General features: G+C 41.9%; 1 protein-coding gene across 1 annotated transcript in view; it reads left to right on the top strand.

Annotated features, from left to right (window-relative positions):
* Positions 1-1,035: 1,035 nt before the first annotated feature.
* Positions 1,036-12,874, top strand: part of LOC126259524 (carboxypeptidase B-like) — a 93,008-nt gene continuing 81,169 nt past the window's right edge. The window contains exon 1 of the mRNA XM_049956390.1: positions 1,036-1,116. Within this exon, the coding sequence (XP_049812347.1) occupies positions 1,040-1,116 (77 nt within the window). The 5' untranslated portion in view covers positions 1,036-1,039. The remainder of the gene's footprint in view (positions 1,117-12,874) is intronic.

Genomic DNA, 12,874 nt, shown 5'->3' with positions numbered 1-12,874 from the left:
GCCCTTTCAGAGGAACCATCCCGGCATTTGCCTGGAGTGATTTAGGGAAATCACGGAAAACCTAAATCAGGATGGCCGGACGCGGAATTGAACCGTCGTCCTCCCGAATGCGAGTTGCGAAGTGGAATGTCCCATGTGTCTAGCTCCAACTTCCATCCCACTTTGAAAGTCTGTTAATTTCCGCGGCCATCTTAATGTCGGACACTTTTCACATGAATTATCTCAGTAGAAATGACATACCTTGTGTACGTGGTACTACCGCTATTTGTATATGAGCATATCACTGTCCCATGACTTTTGTCACCTCAGTATACCATCCACATCAGCGTGTGTCTGTACCACAATATATTGTCTCAAGAAGCCATTCATCTGAAAGAGGCAGTGTCCGCTCACGGTTATCAGTGTGGTATAACTATAAATGTGATTTGTCCGACCAGGCCACTCGTTTTCATTGATCTGTGGTCCACTCTCGATGATCCTGCGGCCACTGTAGTCCTCATTGACGATGACGCTGAGTGAGCATGGGAACTTTAAGGAGTCGTTGATGCGTAGATCCATGTTCATGTGCGCTGTCCGGTGTTCTCTGAAACGTGACTGCACCAAAATTCTACTCTGCCGGCAGGTATGTCACAAACGATGCCCATACTTCTTTATAGAGCAGGCAAGCCTCCGACACCCATGTTCTGTGAGGAGGATCGGAAGACAGACATGGTTTCACAGTCCTTCACCCATTTTCCACAGAAGCTTAAAACTGTAGCTCACTAACAGCGGAACAGATTCTTCGTATCCAGGTGCTCGTTTGCAAGCGATGGTCATAACCATCGGTCAGTGGATTTCCCCATGCGTGGCCGCAGTTTCGCGTTGAAAAGTGATCATAATGTTTCGGCTCATCGCTATATACAAAATACGAAGAGGGTTTGCATCAGTTGTTGAGAGTTCTTAAATATAGCACTAAATGAAGTGGATAATTAGAGGCTAGGAACGAGATAAGGATGGGTATATATGTGGAGAGCGGGCGGCGAGGTAACCACACGACAGGATGCGCGCCTCTGCACTGTGTCTGCTGCCGCTGGCTGCGCTTCTAGCGCCTGCGCTGGCAGCCGTCTCATACAGCGGGTGAGTCTCGCAAATGTTATGCTACCTGCAGCGGCGGTCCGTCTAAAGCCCCTCTTACACTATCGACTTTCTTATCTCAGTCGACTTCTCGAGACATGTGCGTCTACTGCAGCGCCCCTGCCGTTTTATTCCTCTACTGAGTCTCGTCTGTTTTGAGTAGTCAGTTTCGTTTACAAGTCTGCACCCGAATGGCCGATATTGCGAGAGCTGTCTGCTGTGCACTTCGGCAACTCAATGGTGAAAGTGAGGTTATGAGGGGATATCTTACTGCGGAAAAATCGAAACTTAGAAATAAAATGTAGGAACAAGCAATGGCAATAGAATTTATTAATGACCAAAGAAAAATTCGTTGTGGAAGTTCTTATCAAAGATTGTTTGGTAAATTGTTCACTCTCCTGAGAACTAAAAGAATAGGTTAAGTGTCATCCAAACATTTCAGAACATATACACGTAATTACTCGAGAAAACATGTACTTACAAACACATCAGATAATATCTAGAATTCACTAAAAAGCACCTGTTTGCTTTAACCTTTGTATCATGTTTCCTTGCTAAATGCCAAATAACAACGAACATTATATTTCTCGTCCAATAACTAACTTTCTCGCTGTCAAAATAATTGTCATTCAAACATGTGTATCTGTTTACGTTTTTATTTATGCGTAGTGTAGGTTTCTTTCTCTGTAAAATGTAAATAAAATTGCTTCCAGACACGTCGTCTCTCTTGTAGAAAGAACACTCGCAGGAAAAAAACAAACAAGAAAAAAAGAACAGGAACTTGTGTAACTTTTCAATGTGCCACGAAAACGCAGCAAACAACACAATAAAAATTAAGAAGACCAAAAAGCATAAAATCCATTTCCATAATAGGCGTGAGCTCTACCAGAATACGTTATAACTTTCGAACTTAGCAGACGCCGGCGTAGTCCCTTGTCTCTGCGCATGCACAGTGTTCAGCATACTCGAAAATTTAGAACTCCACACTCGGCACTATCTATAGTTCATTGAAGTCGCAGACACATTCTTGTCGTTGTTGGTTGCCGATTTACGCGCAAGCACGAAAGGCGCAAGTACTGTGAGTTGACTTTAGTCAGGAAGTCGCTCGCGTAAAACTGGCTTAAGACACACTTCGTTGCTGTTCGTACCTTCAAAGAATATTCTCAGCCAAATGGCTGATGGGAGTTCTTGAATCTATTCAAATCGACTAACTTTGATTGGTTTTCGCTACCTGACAAATTTAGCTAACAGACGACACCTTAAACCCAGCGTCTTCTGCTATTTAACGGTGACAACGATCAGGGGCAAGTCGACACCGATTGATATCGTTTGATTTCTATCGATTCAGATACTGCTATCAGCCATCGCAACGAGATCCTTGTAATGTGTGAAGAGAAGAGATATACCCATGCTGTTTAAAAATGAGGTTATTGTGTGAAAAGAGTTTCATGCATTTCTTAAACAATAAATCATGTTTTCCTCCAGAAAGTTCATTCTGAGTGCTTCCGTGTAATATGCTTAATATAACTGCTATATTAATTGCCACTTTTTCCTTGCATTGCACCCTTCCAGTTCTAGTTCTTTCGCGTTGTTGAAGAGAGTAAACCAACGGTTCCGAAATACTTTATAACGATGAGATTCTTGGTCTGGTTACAAGCGGGTGATCACTAACGCAACATGAAACACACATTTCGTCCCCATTACTAACGAAAGACATTTAACAGAAAATTTTCAGCTATACGCCTCGGGTTCTGTTGCCTCCGCACTCGAGGTGACCGGAAAGGTATCCACCTAACAGGGCAGCTAAGTGATGCGTTCTACGCACAATGGGTCAAAGAAGAAGTACTCGTATGTTAATGCAACTAGGATAGACTCTCAAAACACATCCCAAACGATTAAATATTTTTAGCTGTGGTTTTAGATAACTTACAGCGGAGAGTATCGCGAATTTATAGCGGCCGAAGTACGCTCAACTTCTTTCATGGAACTGTATACGTTTCCTGTTGCACTGATAGGAGCCTTCGAAGAGGAGTTATGGGCCTACTATGTCTAGATCTTGACTGAATAGCAGCAAGGTAATAGTGCCGCAGCCCTGTCTCATTGTCAGCAAAAATTGTCTCACAAAAATCTGTGCTACTGTTCTAAATGTGAACAATATGTAATTCAGGTATTGTGTTTCTTATTACGACTGACACATCAAATGCTCAAATTGTTGATCTGGGTCATTGATACCCTCTGAAAGCGATTTCGGACAGACAGTACTCGCGGATCACAGCAGTGTTTCACCATATTTCACATCATCGGAAGTCGTCTACGTTTCCTTCTAGATCTGTTAGGTTTTCTTACATATAAAAGTCCAGAAGTGTAGGCGATTTTGTGTTTCCCGAACGATGGACCAAACGATGTCAAAACTTTGTACGCATGGTCTCTAATTATCTGCGCGTAATGCATGAGCAATCTTATATGCTTGTACCTCAAGGATTGCCTTACGCACAGTGGATGTCTTCCAATACTGCAGCAGCGTGTCTGTTAGGACCTGAAGCTACTTGTTATTTAGAGTCCCATCAATGAAATAAGAAACCACCTATTCAAAAACTTATATTACACGTTAACGCTCGGAGGTCATTGTTTATCCACTTCTCTAAGCCAGTTTCAACTGATCTGAAGATTAATATGATCATGGTTTGTACGCAATGTCTCATGCGCAAAAAAATCTAATATAGGAACGCTGCATCACTTCGCATTTGTCGTAGACGGCAATCGGAGAACTGTAACAGGTTTAGAAGTTCACTATCACGGAGCTTTGCATGGAGCGAAATGTGGATAGGATGAAATTCAGTGGGGTGTAGTATTCACAGAACACTCGCATGCCTGATCCCACTAGCACATTAAGTTTCCTCGAAGCGACATGCAGCCTGGGTGTTATCGCTGCTAAAATGTGAGCCGTATTCCTCTCATGTGTTGATGTTCCTTTTTGTTGACATACTTTAGTCTTCACTCTTTGATTTTTTTGAAATATTTTTATGACATTTATAAAGACAGATCTTCAGGGTCTGACATGACCAGTATACTTTTCAGGTTCAACCGCACCGCTATTCTAACAGTTTGGTTACGTTTGTCGCACCGAAAACTTTTCCATCTCTCGTTATACGAGAGAGTCTCAATAGCTTCACGAGCAAACTGTCTAGCCAAACTGACGGCCTTCAAGCTCACAGTGTCTCTTACAACTGTGGAGAACCACCAAGATGCAACGGTTATCGTGCTTGTGTCAGGGGATGTATATGAAGAGTGGAGTAGCAGTATTTCAATCTCGTAACTGAGTACAGGTGGATTATAACATGTGTTATACTACTGTGGTCGAAGCTAGCAAATCATATGAAACAAGATTCAGCCATACTGGGTCGTTGGTTGTATTTCTAAGGCACACCTTAGAGCTAGCTCCGACAATATTATTCTCCCCCGTGTCAACTTTCATCTCCGAGCAGCACTTGCAAACTACGTCCTCAATTATTTGCTGCATGTATTCAAATCTCTGTCTCCCTCTACAGTTCCCTCCAATACCATGGAGGTTATTCCCTGACTCCTAAACGCATGTCCTGTCAACCTGCCACTTCTTCTTGTCAGTGTTTTCCATAGGTTCCTTTCCTCGAGGATTCTGTACAGAACCTCCTCATTCCTTACCTCATCAGTCCCCTAATTTTCAACTGTCTTCTGTCGTACCACATTCCGAATCCTTCAATTCTCTTCTGTCCCTGTTTTCCTATAGTCCATGTCCACGTTTCACTGCCGTACAATGCTGTGCTCCACACGTACATTCCCAAATTAAGGCCTATGTTTGATACTCACAAACTTCTCTTGGCCAGGACTGCCCTTTGTGCCTCTTTTTCCTAGTACTAGTCTGCTTTTTATGTTCTCCTTGTTCTGTCACTCATGAGTTGTTTTGCTGCCTAGGTAGCAGAATGCCTTAACTTCACCTACTTCGTGACCCCCAATTCTGATGCTAAGTTTCTCGGTATTTTTATTTCTGATACTACTCATTACCTTTATTTTACTTCGATTAACTCTCAGTCCATATTTTGTGCTTATTAGACTGTTCATTTCATTCAACAGATCCTGTAATTCTTCTTCATTTTCACTGAGGATACCAATGTTATCAGCAAATCTTATCATACATGACCCTTCACCTCTGTTTTTAATCGCATTATTGACCTTTTCTTTTATTTCCATAACAGCTTCTTAGAGGTATAGACTGAAGAGTAGTGCTGAAAGACTGCATCCGTATCTTACAATCTTTTTTAAACCGAGCACTTCGTTCCTGATCATCCAGGCTTATTGTTCTCTCTCGGTTCTTGTACATACGGTATACTATCCGTCTTTCCCTATAACTTACACTAATTCTTCTCGGTATTTCGAACATCTTGCTCCACTTCACATTGTCGAAAGCTTTCTCCAGGTCGACAAATTCAATGAACGTGTCTTCATTTTTCATCATTCTTGCTTCCATTAACAATCTCAACGTCAGAACTACCTTTCCTAAAACCAAACTGATAGTCATCTTGCAGATCCTCAATATTATTTTCCATTCTTCTGCATGTTATTGTTCTCAGCAGCTTGGATGCATGAGTTACAAAGCTAATTGTGCGATAATTCTCGCATTTGTCGTCTCTTGCAATCCTCGGAATGGAGTGAATGATGCTTTTCCGAAATTCTGATGGTATATCGCCAGTCTCACACATTCTACGCATCAAAATGAATAGTCGTTTTGTTGTCACTTCCCCGTTACTTCCGAAATTCCGATGGAATGTTATCTGTCACTTGTTCCTTATTTAACCTTAAGTCTTCCAAACCTCTTTTAAATTCTGGTTCTAATAATGGATCGACTGTCTCTACCCTACCGACTGCTGTTTCTTCTCCTATCTTTATGCTGAGACAGTCCTTTCGATGATTATTTCCATTTCGAGTTCAAATTTTTCATGCAGCCATTTCGCCTTAGCTTCCCTGCACTTCCTGTTTGTTTCATTCCAAAGTGACTTGTATTTCTGTATTCCTGAATTTCCCTGTACATTTTTGCACATTCTTCTTTCATCGATGAAGTCAAGTATTTCTTCTGTTGCCCATGGTTCCTCCACAGTTACCTTCCTTGTACCTAAGTTCTTCTTTCCTACTTCTGTGATTGCTCTTTTAGAGACGTCCATTTCGCTTCAACTGAACTGCCTAAGGAAATATTCACTATCGCTGTATATACACTTCACGCGTTTTTCCTCGTTCTTTAGTAGTTCCGTATCCCACTGCTTTGAACATTGACCCTTTCTGACTAGTCTCTTAAACCTCAGCATACTCTTCATTATTCCTAAATTGTGATCTGTGCTTTAATCTACTCCTGGGAACGCTTTTGAATACAGTATGTGAGTTCGGAATCGCTGCTTGACCTGAATGTATGCCTAATCGAACTGAACTCTTCCCGTATCTCCTGGCCTTTTCCGAGTATACCTCCTCCCATAGTCATTCCTGAACAGAGTATTCGCTACTACTATCTGAAATTTATTACGGAAGCTAATTAGTCTTTCTCTTCTCTCATTCCTACTATCAACCTATATTCTTCCACAACCCAATCCCCCTTGACTATTAGATTTTCATATCCCTTTACTTACTGAACTACCCATGCAATATTCTAGTTTACTTTCTCCGTCTCTTCATCTTTAGCTTGCGACACTGGAATTTAAACCTGAATTATTGCCTTCAGTGTTGGTTTGCTGTCGATTCTGATAACCCAGTCTCTGCCCTATCTTCTTGTTCACAACTAATCCTACTCCTGATATACCTTTTTCTGCTACTATTGATATCACTGTATACTCATGTGAGCAGAGGTCCATGTTTTCTTTCCACTTCACTTCAGTGATCCCCGCTATGTATAGATTGAGCGTTAACATTTCCCTTTTCACGTTTTCTAGAGTCTCTACCACCTTCAACTTCTTCCATGCCGCGACTCGTAGAACGTTATCCTTTCGGTGGTTATTCTAACTTTTTCTCATGGTCAACTCCCCTTTGGCAGCTCCTCCCTGACATCCGAAAGGGCGACTAGTCCATTATCTTTTGCTACTGGAGATACCATCATGACACTTTTTCGGTTACAGGCCACATGTCCTGTGAATATACATTACAAGACTTTAATGCAGTGTTTCCATTGCCTTCTACATCCTCATGCCATTGATCGTTGCTGATTTTTCTGCCTTTTAGGGCCAGTTTCTCACCCCAAGGGCAAGAGCCTTCCCTGGACCTCTGTCCGCTCCTCTTCCCTCTTTGACATGCCGTTAACAGAATAATGGCGACTTCTTAAGCCGGAAGTCTTTGGCCGCCATTACTGACGATTTTTATTCAAAATTTAAGCACTGTTAAGGTGCGAACCCGTGGGCGAAGACGTCAATGACGCTACCCCTGAACCACGGGTCTCATTGCATACAAAGAGCAAAAGTTGCTATAACCAAGTCATTGTTGTAATTGTCCTCAAAACCTATTAAATGCTGTAGGCCAGCTGTAAGAAGCTGTACTCAGTAATGCTGTTAATTGCCGTGGGCGAAGACGTCAATGACGCTACCCCTAGACCACGGGTCTCATTGCATACAAAGAGCAAAAGTTGCTATAACCAAGTCATTGTTGTAATTGTCCTCAAAACCTATTAAATGCTGTAGGCCAGCTGTAAGAAGCTGTACTCAGTAATGCTGTTAATTGCCGTATTCGTCCTGATAAAAGGTGCTCAGCAAATGATAACTATTATCTCTATCGTTTGACTGCAGACCACTAAACCTACCATCGTTGCAGCATTTTAGATAAAAAGATAACACAAGTGAATCATTTAGGAAAAACAGTCAAGATCGCAGAATATCTCACTTATTAAAATGACCGACTTGGGCACATTTAATGGGCCATCTTCAGATTGTGGGCTCCATTTGGCTGGAACTGGTGGCGTGGTGGACAGCTGCTTGTGATCACAAGTAGTGGCCATTGTGACCGTTTGTCCAGACGTCATTGCATGGCAGTGTCGGCATCGCACGGTCTCCTCATATTCTATTATCTTCTTTCGTTAGAATAATTACTGTTTAAAACATAAGTACATTTTACATAACTGAATAAATAGAACCCTCTGACTACAGTATAAACGTCCTGAGAAATGTTTGGGTTTTGATAAAAAAAACAGTTGTCTGCATAACAAGCGGACCTGAAATCCAAACAACTGTGAGTCTATGTTACCAACATGGTGACTACTTCGGAAGCCACCATCTTGGGTCTATCTCGTAATTTTCAAGTGGAGGTCTTGTGACATTTAAAACAGGTCGAAAGTTACATGAGAAACACAAAGGTGCCTTTTTTAAAAAAAATCTTTATTCATTTTGGTAGTCATGTCGCATTTTTACAGAATTAGGGCAAATGCGAGGTAGTACCCTTGGTCTAGGGGTAGCGTCTTTGATTCACAATCAAAACGTCTTCGGTCCCGGGTTCGATCCCCGCCACTGCCTAAATTTTGACAAATAACCAGCATTGGCGGCCGAAGACTTCCGGCATAAGAAGTCAGCCTCATTCTGCCAACGGCCTTGTAAAATAGGGCGGAGGAGCGGATAGAGATTCAGGGCACTCTCTTGTCCTAGGGGTAGGAAATTGCCCCTAAAGCCGGAAGAATCAGCAATGATCAACGACATGAGGATGCAGAAAGCAATGGAAACCACTGCATTAAAGACACGTAACGTGTATCCACAGGACATGTGGCCTGTAATTGAAGAAGTGTCATGATGATCTCTCCATTGGCAAAAGATTCCGGAATAGTCCCCCATTCGGATCTCCGGGAGGGGACTGCCAAGAGGGAGGTTACCATGAGAAAAAGATTGAATAATCAACGAAAGGATAACGTTCTACGAGTCGGAGCGTGGAATGTCAGAAGCTTGAACGTGGTAGGGAAACTAGAAAATCTGAAAAGGGAAATGCAAAGGCTGACTCTAGATATAGTAGGGGTCAGTGAAGTGGAAGGAAGACAAGGATTTCTGGTCAGATGAGTATCGGGTAATATCAACAGCAGCAGAAAATGGTATAACAGGTGTAGGATTCGTTATGAATAGGAAGGTAGGGCAGAGGGTGTGTTACTGTGAACAGTTCAGTGACCGGGTTGTTCTAATCAGAATCGACAGCAGACCAACACCGACAACGATAGTCCAGGTATACATGCCGACGTCGCAAGCTGAAGATGAACAGATAGAGAAAGTGTATGAGGATATTGAAAGGGTAATGCAGGATGTAAAGGGGGACGAAAATCTAATAGTCATGGGCGACTGGAATGCAGTTGTAGGGGAAGGAGTAGAAGAAAAGGTTACAGGAGAATATGGGCTTGGGACAAGGAATGAAAGAGGAGAAAGACTAATTGAGTTCTGTAACAAGTTTCAGCTAGTAATAGCCAATACCCTGTTCAAGAATCACAAGAGGAGGAGGTATATTTGGAAAAGGCCGGGAGATACGGGAAGATTTCAATTAGATTACATCATGGTCAGACAGAGATTCCGAAATCAGATACTGGATTGTAAGGCGTACCCGGGAGCAGATAAAGACTCAGATCACAATATAGTAGTGATGAAGAGTAGGCTGAAGTTCAAGACATTAGTCAGGAAGAATCAAAACGAAAAGAAGTGGGATACGAAAGTACTAAGGAATGACGAGATACGTTTGAAGTTCTCTATCGCTATAGATACAGCAATAAGGAATAGCGCAGTAGGCAGTACAGTTGAAGAGGAATGGACATCTCTAAAAAAGGCAATCACAGAAGTTGGGAAGGAAAACATAGGTACAAAGAAGGTACCTGCGAAGAAACCATGGGTAACAGAAGAAATACTTCAGTTGATTGATGAAAGGAGGAAGTACAACCATGTTCCGGGAAAATCAGGAATACAGAAATACAAGTCGCTGAGGAATGAAATAAATAGGAAGTGCAGGGAAGCTAAGACGAAATGGCTGCAGGAAAAATGTGAAGACATCGAAAAAGATATGATTGTCGGAAGGACAGACTCATACAGGAAAGTCAAAACAACCTTTGGTGACATTAAAAGCAACGGTGGTAACATTAAGAGTGCAACGGGAATTCCACTGTTAAATGCAGAGGAGAGAGCAGATAGGTGGAAAGAATACATTGAAAGCCTCTATGAGGGTGAAGATTTGTCTGATGTGATAGAAGAAGAAACAGGAGTCGATTTAGAAGAGATAGGGGATCCAGTATTAGAATCGGAATTTAAAAGAGCTTTGGAGGACTTACGGTCAAATAAGGCAGAAGGGATAGATAACATTCCATCAGAATTTCTAAAATCATTGGGGGAAGTGGCAACAAAACGACTATTCACGTTGGTGTGTAGAATATATGAGTCTGGCGATATACCATCTGACTTTCGGAAAAGCATCATCCACACAATTCCGAAGACAGCAAGAGCTGACAAGTGCGAGAATTATCGCACAATCTGCTTAACACAGCACATGCATCGAAGCTGCTTACAAGAATAATACACAGAACAATGGAAAAGAAAATTGAGAATGCGCTAGGTGACGATCAGTTTGGCTTTAGGAAAAGTAAAGGGATGAGAGAGGCAATTCTGACGTTACGGCTAATAATGGAAGCAAGGCTAAAGAAAAATCTAGACACTTTCATAGGATTTGTCGACGTGGAAAAAGCGTTCGACAATATAAAATGGTGCAAGTTGTTCGAGATTCTGAAAAAAGTAGGGGTAAGCTATAGGGAGAGACGGGTCATATACAATATGTACAACAACCAAGAGGGAATAATAAGAGTGGACGATCAAGAACGAAGTGCTCGTATTAAGAAGGGTGTAAGACAAGGCTGTAGCCTTTCGCCCCTACTCTTCAATCTGTACATCGAGGAAGCAACGATGGAAATAAAAGAAAGGTTCAGGAGTGGAATTAAAATACATGGTGAAATTTCCAAATAACTTCCGGGAATTCAGCCAGGTAACACTTTCAGCGACCGCCGATATTTCGGCGGGAGAACACCCCGCCATTTTCAAGGCAAGGCAGTTTGCCTTGAAAATGGCGGGGTGTTCTCCCGCCGAAATATCGGCGGTCGCTGAAAGTGTTACCTGGCTGAATTCCCGGAAGTTATTTGAAAGTTGTATGCGCCAGGAGAAACTCAGGTCTTACATGGTGAAAGGATATCAATGATACGATTCGCTAATGACATTGCTGTCCTGAGTGAAAGTGAAGAAGAATTAAATGATCTGCTGAACGGAATGAACAGTCTAATGAGTACACAGTATGGTTTGAGAGTAAATCGGAGAAAGACGAAGGTAATGAGAAGTAGTAGAAATGAGAACAGCGAGAAACTTAACATCAGGATTGATGGTCACGAAGTCAATGAAGTTAAGGAATTCTGCTACCTAGGCAGTAAAATAACCAATGACTGACGGAGCAAGGAGGACATCAAAAGCAGACTCGCTATGGCAAAAAAGGCATTTCTGGCCAAGAGAAGGCTACTAATATCAAATAATGGCCTTAATTTGAGGACGAAATTTCTGAAGATGTACGTCTGGAGTACAGCATTGTATGGTAGTGAAACTTGGACTGTGGGAAAACCGGAACAGAAGAGAATCGAAGCATTTGAGATGTGGTGCTATAGACGAATGTTGAAAATTAGGTGGACTGATAAGGTAAGGAATGAGGAGGTTCTATGCAGAATCGGAGAGGAAAGGAATATGTGGAAAACACTGATAAGGAGAAGGGACAGGATGATAGGACATCTGCTAAGACATGAGGGAATGACTTCCATGGTACTAGAGGGAGCTGTAGAGGGCAAAAACTGTAGAGGAAGACAGAGATTGGAATACGTCAAGCAAATAATTGAGGACGTAGGTTGCAAGTGCTACTCTGAGATGAAGAGGTTAGCACAGGAAAGGAATTCGTGGCGGGCCGCATCAAACCAGTCAGTAGACTGATGGCCCATGTACATGGGTTGTTGTCTTTGCCTATGAGTGGGTGGAGTTCTTTAAGTGGATACTTTAATTAAATGACTGAATGTGGCCCTGCAATATTTAGTAGCAGTACACTATCACTCATCAAATCAATGATTAAGGAATGAATCTGACCACTAAATCAGACGGAGACCAATTACATCACTTTATTATTTGGAAGTATTCAGATCTCTCAAGAAACAAATTTAACAATAACTGAAATCAATGAACTAAGATATTGACAACCAGCATAAAGAATTTGGATTGGGTATTCGATGTTGATGCATATGTGACCAAATCATTTAAATTTGCGGAGACTATACTGTGAATGGCGTGGGTTAGTTCATAGAGATCTAAAATACTACAGAAGGATATGTGTGTGCATCTGTTACCAGAGTTGAAAACATGTTCAACTTCTGACTGCAAATAAGTGTTCGAAATAAGGATTGGAATTATTGAACACAGTTATATAAACTTCGAGTTTCCCTAAATTTCACTTCGCTCTTGGGAGTGTCTTACCATACACAGAGTCCGCAGGTAGCAGATGTAGTGGCTGATAAATCAGTCTTTGTTCAAAGGTTTCAATGATGTTAGTCACATTTGGGAATTGAAATGTATCAATGGTAACAGGTGAAAATTTCTGCCGGACCAGAGTAGAGTGTGATTAACCGTTGCCCAATCACTGGTGTTATGCGATGAGCTGTATCAATGAGCAAGTGCTGTGTCATACCTGAAGTATTACACCATGGCATCTCAAGATGTAAACATCAATG

Source organism: Schistocerca nitens, chromosome 5 (assembly GCF_023898315.1).
Source record: "Schistocerca nitens isolate TAMUIC-IGC-003100 chromosome 5, iqSchNite1.1, whole genome shotgun sequence".
In the NCBI taxonomy this organism is placed as follows: Eukaryota; Metazoa; Arthropoda; class Insecta; order Orthoptera; family Acrididae; genus Schistocerca; species Schistocerca nitens.
The sequence above is the reverse complement of the archived record's forward strand: the minus strand, read 5'-3'. Positions and strand labels throughout refer to the sequence as shown.